At 43.6% G+C, this 18,390-nt stretch overlaps 1 protein-coding gene across 8 annotated transcripts in view; it reads right to left on the bottom strand.

Annotated features, from left to right (window-relative positions):
- Positions 1-7,218: 7,218 nt before the first annotated feature.
- atp1a3a (ATPase Na+/K+ transporting subunit alpha 3a) overlaps positions 7,219-18,390 on the bottom strand; it is a 75,160-nt gene continuing 63,988 nt past the window's right edge. For 6 of the 8 annotated variants that reach the window (XM_079522182.1, XM_079522181.1, XM_079522179.1 and 3 more), the window contains 10 exons: positions 17,982-18,118; positions 15,619-15,769; positions 14,597-14,765; positions 13,409-13,563; positions 11,531-11,654; positions 11,169-11,314; positions 10,604-10,734; positions 9,938-10,039; positions 9,733-9,824; positions 7,219-9,206 (listed from right to left, as the gene is read on the bottom strand). In XM_079522182.1, coding sequence (XP_079378308.1) covers positions 9,178-9,206; positions 9,733-9,824; positions 9,938-10,039; positions 10,604-10,734; positions 11,169-11,314; positions 11,531-11,654; positions 13,409-13,563; positions 14,597-14,765; positions 15,619-15,769; positions 17,982-18,118 — 1,236 coding nt within the window. In that variant the 3' untranslated portion in view covers positions 7,219-9,177. Of the gene's footprint in view, positions 9,207-9,732; positions 9,825-9,937; positions 10,040-10,603; positions 10,735-11,168; positions 11,315-11,530; positions 11,655-13,408; positions 13,564-14,596; positions 14,766-15,618; positions 15,770-17,804; positions 17,822-17,846; positions 17,868-17,981; positions 18,119-18,390 lie in introns of those variants that run through there. The other 2 variants (XM_079522185.1, XM_079522186.1) reach the window with 2 other exon arrangements.

Genomic DNA, 18,390 nt, shown 5'->3' with positions numbered 1-18,390 from the left:
TATCTCTTGTAAAAAGAGAGACCAGCCTATTCTCCAAACCATCATATCTTATGCTTTGCTAGGTTGTACAAAATAATATTGGGTCAATATAATTTGCAGGACTCACCGCGCGCACAGCTGCCTTGTCTGTGTTGACATGACATGGGCTTGCAGGACAGAACTTTTATTTGTGACAGACACATAGTTCCTTTGCAGACAATACAATCTGCTTCTCATTGGTCAGTCACAAAGCTAAGAAAACAGCAGCCTACTTTTTCTGCATGGCAATGATGAGATAGTTCTCCGCTGTCTGTCTATCTGCAGACAGCGGAGCAGCCAGCGAGCCTTTCTCTGATCTGCGGTCGGGACCAGTGGTAGTGCAGATAATCCAGATATGCGCGTCGGTGCGTGCCGTTGGTACCGCGGCAGGGCTCGGCCGCTCGGCGCAGTCATGTTTCCATTAATTAAACTGTTGGTGCAATTGTCGTGTTTGCATCAATTAAACTGTATGTAATGTAATCACGCCGCTGTCCATCCAAGTTCTAATGAGTGTGTGTGTGTGTGTGTTGTGCTGTGCTTACAATGTTGCCAGGTTCGCGAGTTGTAGTGTGTGTAAGTAGGGTGTTGAGTGGCAGTTTTTGTGGGCTTCGTTTTCATAGACCTGGCAACCCGTGTGTGTGTGTGTGTGTGTGTGTGTAGTGTTGTGTTGTGTTCGTCTTGTTCTTGTAATGTGTGTGTAGTGTGTAACTTCCGGTTGTCTTTTCGGAAGTGCACAATGTAACATGGAAGCTCGTGTTGGGGATAGAGCCAATGGAAGAGGGCATGTTAGTGTTGCCAGGTCCGTGTATTGTAAGCGAGTGGTAGTGTGTGTAAGTAGCCTGTAGGAAGTCAGGGTTTGCGGGCTTGGTTTTCTTAGATGTGGCAATAAATTAGCAGTGGCAAAATGGTAGCCAATGGATGCAGGATGCAGTGTTGCCAGGTGCGCGAGTTGTAAGCGAGTTGTAGTGTGTGTAAGTAGCGTGTTGAGTGGCATTTTTTGTGGGCTTGGTGTTCTTAGACCTGGCAACAGTGTTCAGGGGGTGTGGGTGTTTGGGACGATTGTGGCGTGAGTGTGGAAGGGAGGCGAGTTGGTGAGTGTGGAAGTGAGGCAACATTGGTGTCAGTGCAATGAGTAATGTGCCGCGGGTGGTTTTGAGGGTCGGCGTTCGGCGCGATATGAGGAGATAGCGGCCGAACGACGCGGAGGGTAAGTGTGTGTCGTCACTGCCGTGTGAGTGTAGTGTGTTGCAGTGTGTCAGTGACATGTCAGTGACGTATGCAGTGTTTGGCTTTGGGTCCCTTTTCCTGGGTTGGGTACAACTTCTCACTTGTATATATAGATATTTTCAAATGACTGAAATGTATATAGAGTTGAAGCGGTTCATGTATGTTTTGTAATACCAATGCAAATCTACAAAGTAACTAGTAACTAAAGTTTTCAAATAAATGTGGAGTAAAAGTACAATATTTGGATCCAAAATATAGTGGAGTAGAAGTAAAAGTATTGGAAATTGGAAAAACTCAAGTAAAGTACAAATACCTCAAATTGTACTATTCACGGAAAAGTACTTAGTTACTTTCCACCACTGACCGCATGACAAGCTAAGTAATTTCCTATGCTCTGTAGTAGGATGGCGTTGTGCACTGAAAATAGCAGATCTACAAGCTCACAACACTGTGATGCAAGTAGGCTGGCCTGTCACAATCGCCTAAGCACTATTATGTTTTGCATAATCGACATAATCGTAAGACATACAACAACAGTTCAACTTAAAACATGTCGAGTTTGTAGATATTTGTAGACATTTCCACTAAAGCGTTATTCATAGTCTGGATTTCCGGTGGTGAGGTGACCCAGCCCTTCTTTCTGTTTTTACTCCCCACCGCTCAACGTTATTTCAGCTCCGGTGGTCACCTCACCACCGGAGCGGTGGTCACCTCACCACCGAAAATCCAGACTATGAATGAGCCTTAAGGGGTAGGCATTAGGCAACCTTAGGCACCAGTGACAACATTGGCAGTTTGGCACAAAGGAGGATGATCACTGGCACACTGTGAGAGAGGATTTGTGGTTTAAAATGAACTTAATTTAAAAAAATCATGTTGTCAAATAAATGATGTCCTTCATATTTGTATGTAAACATTCTACATTCATTAAAACTCTGAACTCTGACTGGGGACGGAGTTTTGGGAGATAGGTGGGTTATTGCTCTGAGATCATTTTAACAATGTGAAAGAAACAGAAGGAAAAAGGTTATATTTGTGGACAATCAAAATATGTAGGATTTTTTAATGTGGTGCCATTAAAATGAATGTTGACATGGCACACTATCTAGAAAATACAAACATGGCACTTGATTTAAAAAAGGTTGCAGACCCCTGTAATAAAGTATACATGTATTTAAAAAAAAGTTATTTGTAATATCTGAAAGCTCAACACTGTGATGCAACAAGCTTGTAGATCTGCGATCTATCAGTGACACCGTTGTATGACAAAGCATACTGTATATATACCAGTAAGATGAGGTCACGTGCACGCATCCACCTGGGTGACGGCAGACGGCTGGGTGAGCGCTGGTGCTTCAGCATGGGGGGTCAGATCAACATATGGAATGAATTCTGTACTGGCTATATATGGAGTGTGTGTACAGCTTAGAGTATATATGAATAGAGACGGCACCCGGAGGAAACCCTGAGGCGAAATGGACATAGTGGCCGGATTTGTCATTGCAGCGCTGGTCCGTTGACTATCATTGTTCATGTTATTGGGCCCATGACACGTGAACGTTGTTTCATACGTGAACGCGCGCAATGATAGTCAACGGCAGCGCGTTCATGTTATTGGGGCAAATCCATCCCAGAATGCACTATGTTCCTACCCGGAAGGAGGAGTGAAATCGCCTCATGTGCTTTTGAGCAACTTAATGCTAGTGGATGGGAGGAGAACTCTGGTGCCGTCTCTAAGGTGTACAGGGTTTGATGAGGTCAGGCCGGACGCGAGACGCAGGATTTCATATCATAGTAAATGCGACCTTCCGTCACCTTCGGTCACAATAAACCAGATTTTAGCCCCACAAATCCAGAAGGACGGCTGGTCCTAAATCAACCTCAATCAAATAGATTGAGGTTCCCACTCATCCCACGTGTCATAAAGCTGCTTAACAGTGATAGACCCTCCAGTCCCCTGGACCATTCAATCCACACACACACACACACACACACACACACACACACACACACACACACACACACACACACACACACACACACACACACACACACACACACACACACACACACACACACACACACACACACACACACACACACACACACACACACACACACACACACACACACACACACACACACACACACACACACACACACACACACACACACACACACTCCATGCTTTACTGTGTAGCCTACTTCTTTGTCCATTTCAGAATTTTAGACAGTCATTGTGTGCTGCTGTGTTGTGGTGATAATATAATGCTGTTGACCGTTGACAGTATATCTTTATCATGGAATGCCAAATTCAGGCTGATGACAATTTTCTACTAGTCTTGATGTTTATGTTATTTTTGTCTTTAATAATGCAGTGGTTCTCAACCTTTTCAGGTCGTGAGTCGTGACCCCCCATAATAGTCATATTTCAACTGGGGACCCCCCACCCTGGAATGTAGGAGTTGAGGCATTCAATTTTGTTTGACTTGGTTCCACAGATATTTATTTGCAGATCTACAAGCTCACAATGCCTCGCAGTGAGGCGTTGTGAGCTTGTAGATTGTTTGGCCTCTTTCTTATATTATATTTCACAATTTGGCCAATGTTTGACCAGTTTTTGAGTGGTGTAAACCACTCCTACAACTGGCTTTGTTAGTCTGTCTGTCTGTGCCAAAAAAATGAGCATGGTTGATGCTGATTGGTTGATGCTGATTTCATTACGTCAGACATTACGTCAGACCACAGCTGATCAGTCTATATAAGACCTTACACCACTCAGTTCACACGGGTGTGATTTTTAATAGTACAATTTGTTGATGACAATTTTCTTTAGGTATTAAAAGGGCTTAAATTGTCACTTCACTGTCATCTGGGGACAGATAATAATCAAAGAAAGCCAATTCAATAGTGGAAATGTTGCTGCCCAACATGGACAGTATCTTCTATTACAGTAGATCGTGGGCTCGATGCCTGCCATTTAAAGTTTTATTGGATTTTGCAGTGTATAAATAATAGCAGCATACTATTAATGCTGCCAGGATTAGGGGTTCCCAATCCCTTCCCTAGCTCACACGGGTGCAGTAGTACTTGCCCCGGGTCAAAACCGGTGCAAAAACAACTCTAAACAACTCTAAGCATGAAGAGAAGCTTAACAGAGCAGAGATGAGGATGATCAGATGGATGTGTGGTGTGTCACAGTGCAGAGCTGAGACAGAGGATGGGAGGCCATAGTGGATGTAGTGAGGAGAGGCAGACTGTGGTGGTACGGACACATTGTAAGGAAGAAAGAAAACGATTGGGTGAAGAAAGTAATGTCGATTAACTTAGAGGGGACAAGACCCAGTGGCCGGCCTAAGAAGAGCTGGCAGACGACAGTGTGGGCTGACATGAAAGCGCTCCGCATCGATCACGAGGTGGCCATGGACCGTTCCCGGTGGAAGAAAGCCATATCAAGAGTCAAGTCCTTGATGTGATCCATGGTCAGGCAATGCCCTTTTGATTGTTTACTGTATTAGTATACATATAATACGGTTGATGATGCTGCGTGTTTGGTCATGTAAACTAATTTAAACTTTTAATTTGATTTGTATTTTTATTTGTTTATCTTGTTTTATATTGTTTCTGTGTTCATACATAATGTCCATGCATACGTATTCTGTTGTTGTTGTTGTTGCTTGTGTTTTCTGTATTTGTAAAAAATCCAAATAAAGTACTGATCATAAAAAGAGTCAAGTCCAACCCAGCGGTGCCTGGAAAGCGGACTTTAAACCGATGATGATGATGACAATGGTGTGAACGATATAGTTATTCTTATAGTGCGCAGAATGAATGGCCCTTAGTTTGGATTGTGTTTTTTGTATTTTCTAATGTAAAAATTGAATAACCTCCCCCAGGGGATCATAAAGTGAAATCTAATCTTGTCTATTCTGTGTCTGTAAGTGTTGCAGTTACCTGCAGAGCAGAGTGCTGCATGGGTTACGATGAGTTCAAGTCCAAGTGTCATTGCAGACGTTCAGTCCAGCTGGTGTATCGTCCTGTCCAGCAGACAGTGGGCTCACATTTCCATGCAGGCAGCATCCCAATACAAATCAGCCATACTCTACTACAGTCAATTTGACAGTAGTCTTATGTGCAAAATGATACGCTTTAGACATGTACAGTACAGTGACATCTATGATCCTGCTTATTTCAAAAGGATATATATCATATCTTCGAGTTCTTTAATTTGTACTAGAATCTGAGCCATAACCACGTAAACACACTTTGTATGCAACGTGTGAACAATATTATCAACAATAGTTCAATACAGAAGGTTAGTTGAGCTCAACCAGTGTTTCTCAAAGAAGGTATGTGTAGTGTACCTCTAGGGGCAGGCAGAGGTACTACACACTATGTGAGGAAATGGAAGATTATTGTTATGGAATACGTTTAACGTAATTGATTGATTGATTGAAGAATGTATTAACAGTTTGCAGAATTACAGTACATTTCAAGCACAAACTCAATACAAAGGCTGTTAACTGTGAGTGGGCGACCCAATTAAGCATTACACTTGTTTCCAATAGGGTCCACCATGTTCAAATCATCAAAAACATTTAGAGACGTACAAATAGACACTTCTATATAGACAGAACAGGAATTCATCATAAAGGAGGTAAAAAGGGAAAAGAAACATATACAGTGAGGGGAAAAAAAGGGGTGGGCGGTGGGGGGGATTCACGTTCAGCTCCGTTAATTTGTTTGTTTTCCTTGGAGGAGCTGCGTTGGGTCCCCAAGTCGGCTCCGTGGCCGTACCTTGAGTTGGCTGTGTGGCCGTGACCGTCTCTTGTGTTGTCCTTGTGTTGGGTCCTCAAGTCGGCTCCGTGGCCGTACCTTGAGTTGGCTGTGTGTCCGTGACCGTCTCTTGGGTTGTCCTTGCGTTGGGTCCCCAAGTCGGCTCAGTGGCCATACCTTGAGTTGGCTGTGTGGCCGCGACCGTCTCTTGTGTTGTCCTTGCGTTCGTGTTTGAGGGATTCCGATTTTACAGGGGCCAGTTTCGAATTGCAGCCGTCCGTAGGTGCCCTTTGAGAGCGGTTTTGAAGGAGTCAAGGGATTCGCATGTCTTAATGACAGTTGGTAGGGCGTTCCACATTTTGGTGGCATAGGAGCGAAAAGAATTTAGTCCCTTGTTTGTGCCGAATCTGGGTTGTACATGGTTCGTTGCACTCCCTCTGGTGTTGTGGGTGTGGACTTCGTTAACATTAAGGAAGTATCTAGACAAATGTACTCTGTTACTGTACTGTTTTTGTTCTTATATGTTTTGTGGGGAAAAGTATATTGACATCGATCAAAACGGGACTGCTTTCTAAGCAACATGTAAGGGCTTAAAGGGGGTACCTGATCAAGAAATGAGATACTGAGGGTACTAAAGAAAGGTTGAGAAGCACTGTACTAGACCAATGCCCGTTGGGAATGCATGCCCCTCGGTAATGCAAAACCCGTTGTACCCATTGTCACACTGCAATAGTGCCGTATACATACCTATTATTAGGAACGTATTTTATTAAAGCGGCACCATGTCACTTGTTTTATGAATACATTTTAATCTGTACAGTAGATTATGTTGTTAATACAATATAACTTATACATTTGGGGTGTTTGGAGTTTGTCTCCCTGTTCTTCTATCGATACATTTCTATCTGCTGAGCAAGCAAGCAGGCTCTCGATTAGCTCAATGGTAAAAATGACAGCACTTGCACAGGAAACAGGGTTCAAATCTGGGGTAGAAGAGGAAAGTTACATAGTGCAGCTTTAAATGATCAATTATTGATGATAATGTTTATTATAATTGATGAAATCTAATCGTTTGATTAACTATTGCACCCCTAGTGTGTCATGTTATTTTGTTACGTTACGTTGCATATACAGTAGATCACATTGCCAGGACACAAGGCTTTGGAAGATGATAATAAATAGATGACTTGACACTAATTCAATAGAAGAGTTGGTCACAGCATTTATTTCCATTTTCTGACAAAACTCCACACACAAAAACAAACTGGAGACCAAACTGAAAAAAGAGAGATCCTTTTTTTATTCATTTAATTAAAATGTCTCCCTTTTTCCCCCTCTTTTTTGCTGCTGCTGCTGTTTCGCACATTTTTAAGGTACGGCCCTTTAGTTTATTTCATTTTTCCACATATTTTTAAATGATGAAATTGGAGAGAAATCTCTTTTTCCTAGGACACAGAAAGATTGTATTTTTTTTTTAACACGGAAGAGTAGGGGAAGGAGGGGAAAGGGGGGATCTGCGGACAAGGGAGGGGGTGGGAGTGGAGGAGGGTGTGCAGGAGAGAGGAGATTACAAGGACGGAGGAGTTTTTGCACAGTGCTCACAGACAGACATATAAACGGGGACGGACGGACAGACGGGCGGGAGTGTGTGTGTGTGTGTGTGTGTGTGTGTGTGTGTGTGGGGGGGGGGGGGTAGAGGGCATTGGGAGAGAGAGAATGCAAAAGAGAGAGAGAGAGAGAGAGAGAGAGAGAGAGAATGCAAAAGAGAGAGAGAGAGAGAGAGGGGGGGGGGGGGAGGGAGAGAGAGAGAGGGGGGGGGGGAGGGTGAGGGGGTGTGCTTTGTCATGTCCGAATGAAAACAAGCAGCTCTCAGACCCAATCCTAACTTTAAAAAATAAAATAAATAAAATGAAAGACAAAAAAATGGTACATAAAACTTACGAACAATTCAGTTTCTTAAAAAACACTCGGTCATCTATTAGAAAACAACAATACGAGCCGAAAAGAAAAGGCGGGTGTGGGAGGTTAAAGAGTGAGGTCCAAAGATTCGAGGAGGTGACCACTTATGTATTCTTTTCCCCCACCAGTAGATGGCACCAGTGGGTTACATCACAGCGGTCGCAAGTGAGATTATCCTTCCTCGACTTGGCTGAGTGGAACAGGACGAGGAAAGGAGGGAGGGAAGAGGGGGAGGGAGGGAGTAATAGAACTGTAATAGAAGACTGGCAGTGAAAAGAGAGTGCTGGAGACAGAGAGAATGGCAGTTAAACAGCAGAGAAGGATGGCAGTGATCGAGGGTAGAGCGGGGCGGGGGCCGGGGTCAGGGGAGGTGGGGAAACAAAACAAAAACTACAACTACAACAACACAAAAGGAATCTATAAATGGACGCCACCCACCCGCTCATATCGCCGGTTGTGAATCTAGACGGGAGTTGCTGTGTTTTGGGTGTTCCCTGTCGTCGTAGTAGTAGTAGTAGTCGTGAGCCTTAATGGAGTTATAGCATTCAGGGCTTCTTTTAGTGTTAATTCACCGTCGTTATTGTTACCATTCATGGAGTTTCCTCACAGCAGTGTGGTTTGTGTCGTAACCATGGTGTCACTCGCAGAAAATAGCTGATCTAATAACGCGAACACGTTGCGTGCTTGTTGTGGATCGGCTATTTTGTGGATCGGAGCTTGTTTTCTGCACACGACGCCGTCGTTCGACCAAGTATAAAATCAGGCTTTAGAGCACACAGTTCTACATGAAGAGTGAGTGGATCTACAACGGTGATCTCAGAGAACAGTACAACCAGTGGCAGACTAATGCTGTAAAAAAAGGAGGACAGAGGATAAGAGAAGAAAAAAAAGGATGAGAGCCGGTGGGGCCACACGCCACCCATTCTCTTCTCTCCTCCTCTGTCATTGGTCCTCTCGTTGTTTTGGTGTTTTGTGTGTGTGTTTTTTTGTTCTTAGAAGAAGGTGTAGATTAGAAGGAGATGGGAGGATGGTGAAGAGGAGGGGAGGGTGGGGTGTGTTGTGTCAAGGAGAGATGGATGGGTGGGAGTAGGAAGGAGAGAGAGAGAGAGAAGAGAGAGAAAGAGACAGAGGGGCAGAGAAAAGGGGGGATGAGCTCAGGGGAGGAACGGGGTGAGAAGTAAAGAATGGTTTGATAATTTAATAGTACGTCTCTTTTTCCACCCAGCCTGCGGAAGAAAACAAAGGAAAGAGGGAAGAGAAACAAAGAGACAGACAAAGAGTTAGAAGATTCCCTCTATTAAATGTTATTTTGATTGTTTTATGAATTATTATTATTATGACCTTGACCTTGAACTAGTACTGAAATAAATCATGTCATGTCTTTAGATAATGTTATGAGTGTTGCATTTAATGAATACATGCACAGTTTCTTTCCCCCTCTTCTCAGAAATATTGCTATACATGATTACAGACATTAGGTCAGTCATTTACAATGATTCAGATTTATGCACTGCATGCTTTGAGCAATTGAGGTTTTGGATGTAAAGAGTCAAAAATAAAAATAAATAAAAAATGAACCAAGACCTTTCATAGTCCACTGGTCATCACGTGACTTACTGTATAAACTTTGGCACAGTGTGCAGTGTGGATATACTTGGTTCTTTCATGTTCTTCCTGTGTGTGTGTGTGTGTGTGTGTGTGTGTGTGTGTGTGTGTGCGCGTGCATGCATGTGTGCGTGTGTGTTGTTTTACCTCCAGGGTTCCGGCGCAGGAGGAGTTTTCGGATCTCATCGTAAACAAAGATGAGGAAACTGTACGGGAATGCACAGAACCACCAACTCGGCCTGTGAGAGAGAGAGAGAGAGAGAGAATGAGAGAGAGACAATGGGAAGGAATGATTCCACCAAACAACTGCTGCTAACCAAAAGCCTGTGCATAGGGAAGGCCTGCTCCTTACTTGAGTGGGTACATCCGTAGTGCCACGTCCATGCCAGGGCAGTAGGACAGGAAGGCAGCCAGGGCCGTCTCCTCAAACAGGCCAAAGATCAAAATCTTATTCCTGAGGAAAAACAAACAGAATCAAGTCAACACCTTCTCACTCAGAGAGAGAGAGAGAGAGAGAGACACACAGAGACACATCGTTGAAGGGATGTAGATTTGACAATCTAAAAAGTGTAGCCAATGGGGCTTCAACAATCATTTATTTACTTGGAAATTATTCAACCAATTGCTTTTCCGATTAATCAAAGAATTGAGAAGTACATTTTCTTGATATATAAGACAGTATATTCTAAATATGTCTATCAACAAATAGATTTTCTATAATTGATTAAAGCTTTTAGCGAACATTTTTAACTTAAATCTTTGCTTCTTGGCATCCCTGGAACGAAATATTTTGAAATACTGCTCCGCGGCCAAATCCATATAATTTTGGGCGTCCTTGAAATGAAAACATTTGAGAACCACTGAAATAGAATCATACGTTTTTTCAGAAATCCGTTTAGAAGACATTTTTAGAATCGGCCTCAGGTCTTAAGATTCTTTCCAAGAGAGGCTCCGTCCAGAGGAGTGTGTTTTAGGACAGGACTGGAGCAGTAGTAGTAGTAGTACTAGTTTAACTCACTTCATGCCCTGCTGGAACACAGAGTTGCGTCTGGTCTTGCAGATGATGACATCCGCCCACTGCACCACCACGATGCTGACAAAGAAGGCCGTGTGGCAGGTGTATTCCACTATCTTACGCTGCTCATATGTCTATACAGGGAGAGAGAGGGAGGCAGGGCGAAAACACAGGTCAAAGACAAAATGCTACCATACTATTGGCATATCGTTGCTGTCGGGCAGAGACCTCTTATCTCCATATTTTAACGTAATATGTAAACAGTGTCGCTCACAATAACTGCATTTTGGTGAGTGACACTGCTTTGTCATAGACAAGTATAATGAAATTAGGCTCAACTACATGAACTCTTGTATCCCTGTTCTGGGTAAGTTATAATAGGCAAACATTTGCCAAGAAATAGCTGATCTGCAAGCTCAAGTGTGTGTGTGTGTGTGTGTGTGTGTGTGTGTGTGTGTGTGTGTGTGTGTGTGGGTCTCATTTCAACAAAGTTTCACAAATGGCACCTGGTCATATAAACATTTTCAGCGGAGAGGTTTTATTGTGCTGTAATCCATGTGTAGCGTACCCATTGCTGTCCGTAGCTGTCCTCCAGGTCGTTCATGGAACGGTCGTCCCAGTTGAGCCTGATGCCGACCAGCAGAGAGGGAAGGAAACCGTTCTCAGCCAGGATCACAAAGTAGGAGAAGAACCCTCCCAGGGCTTGGATCATACCTGTCATATGCACAGCAGGGGGTGGAGGAGGGAGACTGATGATTGATTCACTGATTTCATCTATCGGTTTGACACGATTACAAATTATACCAAAGGGCAGACATTCATCACCAATCAGCATAATAATCAGAACAATCAAAACTCCACGCACAATGCATTTCTAGTCGACAAGGAGGGAATAGGGACAGCGAGGAAGAGAGTGTAAGTGTGACGTACCGATCTGTCCGTAGGCGATGCTGATCAGCCTCTCGTTCACCAACTTGTCCCTGGCTGGGTTCCTGGGCTGACGCTTCATGATGTCACTCTCTGCTGCCTCGTAGGCCAGTGAGATGGCTGGGACCTGATGGAGGGAGAGAGAGACCATTAACCCAATACCTGAGACAGATTCTACAAATATTTTCTAAACCAGTAGATCTCAAACGTTTCCGTGTCAAGGACCCCTAAAATTATATGTATTTGGCCACGGACCTGCCCATCTGAAAATGTTTTGTGTCAGGGACCCCCAGAAGAGAAGATTTGTGTTAAAATTATCCAAAATCACATTTCAAAGAAGTGACGTGTAGTCGTGTACAGTACACATGTGTATACCGTATGCAGTGGTTCCCAAACTGTGGTGCTTGCACCCCTTGTGGTGCGTGAACGCTGTCTAGGGGGTGCGTGACATGAAAAGGGTAATGGCGGTTTTATGGTGTTATTTAACACAAACGGCAAAATCCGGTAAAACACTGTCGTAAGGAGATGTACAGTATAGAGCAGCCGGGAGTATACAGCAGCTGCATGTCTCTCAGTGCAGTGACATTCTGTGATTATTTGCCATAATCATATTAAAAAATTTATCATTTTCGGCCAAATACAACGAAACTGAGCATTGGGAGGTGCGTCAGCTAGGTCACGAGGTAACAGTATATAGCTAAAATCTAAAATGACACAGATGGTTTTAACGGGTTTAAAGGGGCATAAAAGTGTGGAGGAATTGATGAAAGGAATTGATGAAAGGATGGCAGGAGAGTGCAAGAAAGAGACAGAAAGAGAGAGAGAGAGATGAAGTCCCAAGAGAAAGGCAGAGAGACCAATCATTTTCAGGTGGATGAGCATCACTTTATGCCTGCACACTGTGAATGAAGGCACACGGTTTACATAATGTGGAGCCATGTGTGTGTGCATGTCTGCATGAGGAAAATTGATACCGGCTATACATTATTGTGTGTACTGTACCTGTGAACATATTAGATTAACCAGTGCATAACCCATGCTGTATAGTATATATGACTTCTTGTTCAGCCATGGGCATCCAAGCATGAGTGTGCATACAGAACATACATACATACAGACTACATACAGGTGAATGCTCATTGTGTCCACCACCGATCGTGACTGGTGACTGACTGCGCACACGCACGCACACGCACACGCACACACACACACACACACACACACACACACACACACACACACACACACACACACACACACAACTGTACATTCACACATCATGCATGGTTATGTATGCATACTGCTGGCCTGTGCTCAGGGTGATGATGTGTGTGTATGCACATGTGTCTATTGTTTGTCCATGTTCTTTGTGTTCGTGCATGTTGTCATCAGTTGGTACATTCAGAATCATTCCTGCATTTGTGTGTATCTCTTTGTGTATATAAAATGAATGAATAGTTTTTTTTCCTGTGGTTTACCATATGGTTAAATACAATTTAGTTAACATACTGTAGGTGACACCGAAAAGGTGTAGGCTGAAGCCAAGGCTTATTATGCCTTGCCTACCCTATTAGAAGAGTAACTTAGTTACACACCAAACAGAGAACATTGTTCGACAAAATGATTATAATGATAATAATGAACAATTATTACGTCAGCTGATTTTAGCTACTGTAGAAACAAACCAAGAATACAGAAATATGCAATCGTACATAAACCCAAGCATATCATTTATATACATATTTCCTGTACATAAATAGACATTTATGTACCTATAAATACGTATTCATGTCTATCTCTACTATATGCCCAGTGTGTATTTTACTGATTGGCCTATTTATATTGGTGCCTGTGCTGCTGCGTTTTGTGTGGGTTTCTCACCATGTCAGTTCCCAGGTCGATACAGAGGATGGTGATGGTTCCCAGGGGCAGGGGGATGTTGACAACGATGAAGAAGAGGAAAGGAGTGATCTCTGGGATGTTGCTGGTCAGGGTGTAGGCAATGGACTTCTTCAGGTTGTCAAAGATCAGACGGCCTAAAAAAGGAATGGGAAAACATGAAAAGTAGTCAATGTATTCCTATGCTAGCGATAAATCATGGTAGAAGTCAGATTTTTAGAAGTGCTCTGGTCGATCGGCCACAGATGTAAATCGGCCGAATTTCACTCCAAAAGACCATTTAAGTGGTATAAAAGTCAGAAAAATCTGATATATAAAATTGCTTCTAAAAATAACCAATCTACAAGCATCATCGATATTTGGCTATAACTGATCCGTGTGATCCAGTTTAGAAAAAACGAAACAGAAAACAATTGTGTTGTGGTGGTGGGTTCCGGTTGGCGTCGCATTGGTTTTGTTCCCCACACTAGTCAGTTAGAATAAAAGATGGACATTATACCAAAAGAAACAAAACGATTATACCAAAAGAAACAAAACGATTATACCTAAATAAAGGGGAGTCATTTTGAAGGTGCACGGCACCTGAGGTTCTGGTCATGTGCTCCAACTTCCGGTCGTCAAGTTATTTCCGCTCCAGACTGGATCAGAAACCCGAAAATGGTATTGATCTCAGGCTAATTATCCGAGAGTGATTCAGGTTTATACTGTACTTGGTTGCACACCATTGTGTCGCACACCAGAAGTATATGATCTGCAATTTCTGGTGCGTGAACCCTATGCCCAACTAATTTGCGCATTCATTTATGGGTCCATTCCGAATTCCCATAGACGACATGTTTAATATTGTGTCATATAAGAACTGTGTTCCAAAAATAAACAAATGAGCATGGCTGTTCAACTGACAGCGAGAAAACATTAACGTTACCGTCGCCGAAGTAACTACATTTTCACCAGAAACATACTGTTTCAAATGAGTGACTGACCATCGTAAACGATACAGAGCCACCTCCCTGACAACAGGGGACAATTTGTTTCTTTGTCTTATATGAGACGACTCTAATAAAACTCAATGTTATTCTCCATAGAGAAATGACTTCCGTGACCCAGGGGACATCAGGACTGCGGTACTCAATATAAAAAGCACCCTCTGCGACGCCTCCACCTCCTTACCTTCCTCCACTCCTGTGACGATGGAGGCAAAGTTGTCGTCCAGGAGGATCATGTCGGCCGCCTGCTTGGACACGTCAGAGCCCGAGATCCCCATGGCGACGCCGATGTCGGCCTTCTTCAGGGCAGGAGAGTCGTTCACACCGTCACCCGTCACGGCCACGATGGCACCCTGGCAGACGGAGAAAGAGAGACACAGCACAGAACTGAGCGACCACAATCAGCTCGTGAAGTATCATTTCATACCTTGCCTTTCGGTGAATTAAATAAGGCAGTTCACATCTGTGCCTATAGACTGTACGTCTATGTATAGTTTAATAAGACCCGAGTCCGATTCCAATAACACCTTCTAAATCCTAACCTAAGTTTCCAGAACTACTGTTTTTGATTCAGATAATTGTGTACTGCGAGGCATTGTGCGCTTGTAGATCGGCAACCACTTCTGGCGGAATGTTCCGTCATATAAGCTTTATCATTGATATCAAACCGGATCACTGATTTCTTTTTTTTTGCTTGGCATTTCCTTCTTCAGCGATCCTAGACCGGTTTCGTGCATGCGCAGTGCCGTTCACTTCTTGTATACAGGCTGACTAAAAAGCTGAATAACTCTCCATGGTTTTGACAAAACGTGCAATGTTCGGAGGTCTTTTCTGATTATCCGGTGATCCCGATTGGAACATTGGCGTTTTCTAGAGCAAGGATGGCATCATTTTAGCTCGCTAGAATTGACGCTAATATCTTAGCATCTAAAATGGACACCCAAACCGGACGTGCATCACACTAAAACCAAGTAGATCCGGGTCGGCAGTTAAGCGTTGGCACTTGCGTCCACCAGGTGGCAGTGATACGGTTAATGTACGGAAAAAGATACAAATTTGAAACTTAGTACAACTAAAATGACGATGCTTTCCCGGGTTGAAAGGTATAACAACAACGTATGGGCTTTCCAGGTCTAAAGTGGGTTGAGACAACTGCACGTGCACTTGCCTGTGCACGTGCATACACTGTGCATGCATGTGTAGTACCTGTCTCTGACAGCCCTCCACGATGATGAGCTTCTGCTGCGGGGACGTCCTGGCGAATACGATCTCTGTGTGGTTCCTCAGGATGTCGTCCATCTGGTCCTGGCTCAGCTCCTTCAGGTCCGTGCCGTGGATGACGCACGCCTTGGCATCCCTGCAACATTCACATGGAGTATTTATTGACATACTACTGGGTTGGGGCAAATGAGCGAAGGAAGTGTGTATTTGTGTTGTGTGCAGTGATGGAGGAAGTACAAAAGCTGTTTTACTTATGTAAAAGTATCAATACCACAATCTAAAAATACTGTTACAAGTAAAAGTCCGGTGTTCAAGATTTACTTGAGTAAATGTACAAAAGTATTGGCATCAAAGTGTACTTAAAGGGGAATACCACTAATTCTCAACATTGAATTGAATTGAATGTCATTAATATACCTTAGAGGAGTTGTGTTGAAATAATAAAAAGCCCACTCCCCCTTCTGTTTAGCCTAGAACTGGAGGTCTAAAACTTGTGGTCATGTGATCAGTGACATCATGTTGGTGTACTCTTTTGGTGCGTTCACACGGGCATAGATGTAAAAGATGCAGTCTGCCATTCATTGCCAATGGAAGCCAGCGACATGACGTTGGAAAGATGCAATGATGCATGTAGCTGCTCCAAATCAAGTATTTGTGTCTGCCCGTGTGAACGCACTATTTGGCCTGCAGAGTACACCGACGTGATGTCACTGATCACTACCTTGCGCGCCGCCTTAACCCTTATGCCTAAACTTTTTTGTCTTTTTCTTTTTACTATTTTGAACATTTTGAAATGTTCAAAATAGCCGAGCTACAAACTGACACTGTGGCGATGTAGATACGCAGATACTCATTAACATTTTTATAAAGACATAGACTGTTTCTATTTAAAGCGGGATTTAGGATTTTTTTGTTTTAGTTTCTTTAATTACAATTTCGAATTGGACTTGAATCTTTAGATTGGATCTGACAGCCCATGTGTACTGTATGTTACCTACCTATAGGGTTAACCTGGCTGACAGGGATGTGTACTGTATGTTACCTATAGGGTTAACCTGGTTGACAGGGATGTGTACTGTATGTTACCTATAGGGTTAACCTGGCTGACAGGGATGTGTACTGTATGTTACCTATAGGGTTAACCAGGCTGACAGGGATGTGTACTGTATGTTACCTATAGGGTTAATTAACCTGTCTGACAGGGATGTGTACTGTATGTTACCTATAGGGTTAACCTGGCTGACAAGGATGTGTACTGTATGTTACCTATAGGGTTAACCTGGCTGACAGGGATGTGTACTGTATGTTACCTATAGGGTTAACCTGGCTGACAGGGATGTGTACTGTATGTTACCTATAGGGTTAACCTGGCTGACAGGGATGTGTACTGTATGTTACCTATAGGGTTAACCTGGCTGACAAGGATGTGTACTGTATGTTACCTATAGGGTTAACCTGGCTGACAAGGATGTGTACTGTATGTTACCTATAGGGTTAACCTGGCTGACAGGGATGTGTACTGTATGTTACCTATAGGGTTAACCTGGCTGACAGGGATGTGTACTGTATGTTACCTGGCTGACAGGGATGTGTACTGTATGTTACCTGGCTGACAGGGATGTGTACTGTATGTTACCTGGCTGACAGGGATGTGTACTGTATGTTACCTATAGGGTTAACCTGGCTGACAGGGATGTGTACTGTATGTTACCTGGCTGACAGGGATGTGTACTGTATGTTACCTATAGGGTTAACCTGGCTGACAGGGATGTGTACTGTATGTTACCTGGCTGACAGGGATGTGTACTGTATGTTACCTATAGGGTTGACCTGGCTGACAGGGATGTGTACTGTATGTTACCTGGCTGACAGGGATGTGTACTGTATGTTACCTGGCTGACAGGGATGTGTACTGTATGTTACCTGTCTGACAGGGATGTGTACTGTATGTTACCTGGCTGACAGGGATGTGTACTGTATGTTACCTGGCTGACAGGGATGTGTACTGTATGTTACCTGGCTGACAGGGATGTGTACTGTATGTTACCTGTCTGACAGGGATGTGTACTGTATGTTACCTGGCTGACAGGGATGTGTACTGTATGTTACCTGGCTGACAGGGATGTGTACTGTATGTTACCTGGCTGACAGGGATGTGTACTGTATGTTACCTGGGGTTGACCTGGCTGACAGGGATGTGTACTGTATGTTACCTAGGGTTGACCTGGCTGACAGGGATGTGTACTGTATGTTACCTGGCTGACAGGGATGTGTACTGTATGTTACCTGGCTGACAGGGATGTGTACTGTATGTTACCTGGCTGACAGGGATGTGTACTGTATGTTACCTAGGGTTGACCTGGCTGACAGGGATGTTGAGGCGGGCAGCGATGTCCTCTACTGTCTCGTTGCCTTCCGAGATGATGCCTACGCCCTTAGCAATGGCCTTGGCTGTGATTGGGTGGTCTCCGGTCACCATGATGACCTGCACACAAAAGATTAAATACAATGAATAGACAAGTAAAAAACAAGAAGGCGACAAAGAAAGCTGAGCGAGTAGAGTGAGACAATAATAATTGTTATAATATCTTATATTTAAATTAAAATTGGCTTAAGGGAGGACTGGCCAGTGGACTACGGCCACGCCACTCTGACTTAACTTGACAACCATAAAGAAACTAAAGAAACCCTATATGCCCTTAGGCTTATATGGAGATCCAGGTCCCAACCTCTGTTCCTGGGACAGGTGCCGGACAT

This window comes from Electrona antarctica (assembly GCF_951216825.1).
Source record: "Electrona antarctica genome assembly, chromosome: 15".
Classification (NCBI taxonomy): Eukaryota; Metazoa; Chordata; class Actinopteri; order Myctophiformes; family Myctophidae; genus Electrona; species Electrona antarctica.
Note: the sequence above shows the minus strand (reverse complement) of the source record. Positions and strands in the feature narration are given on the sequence as shown.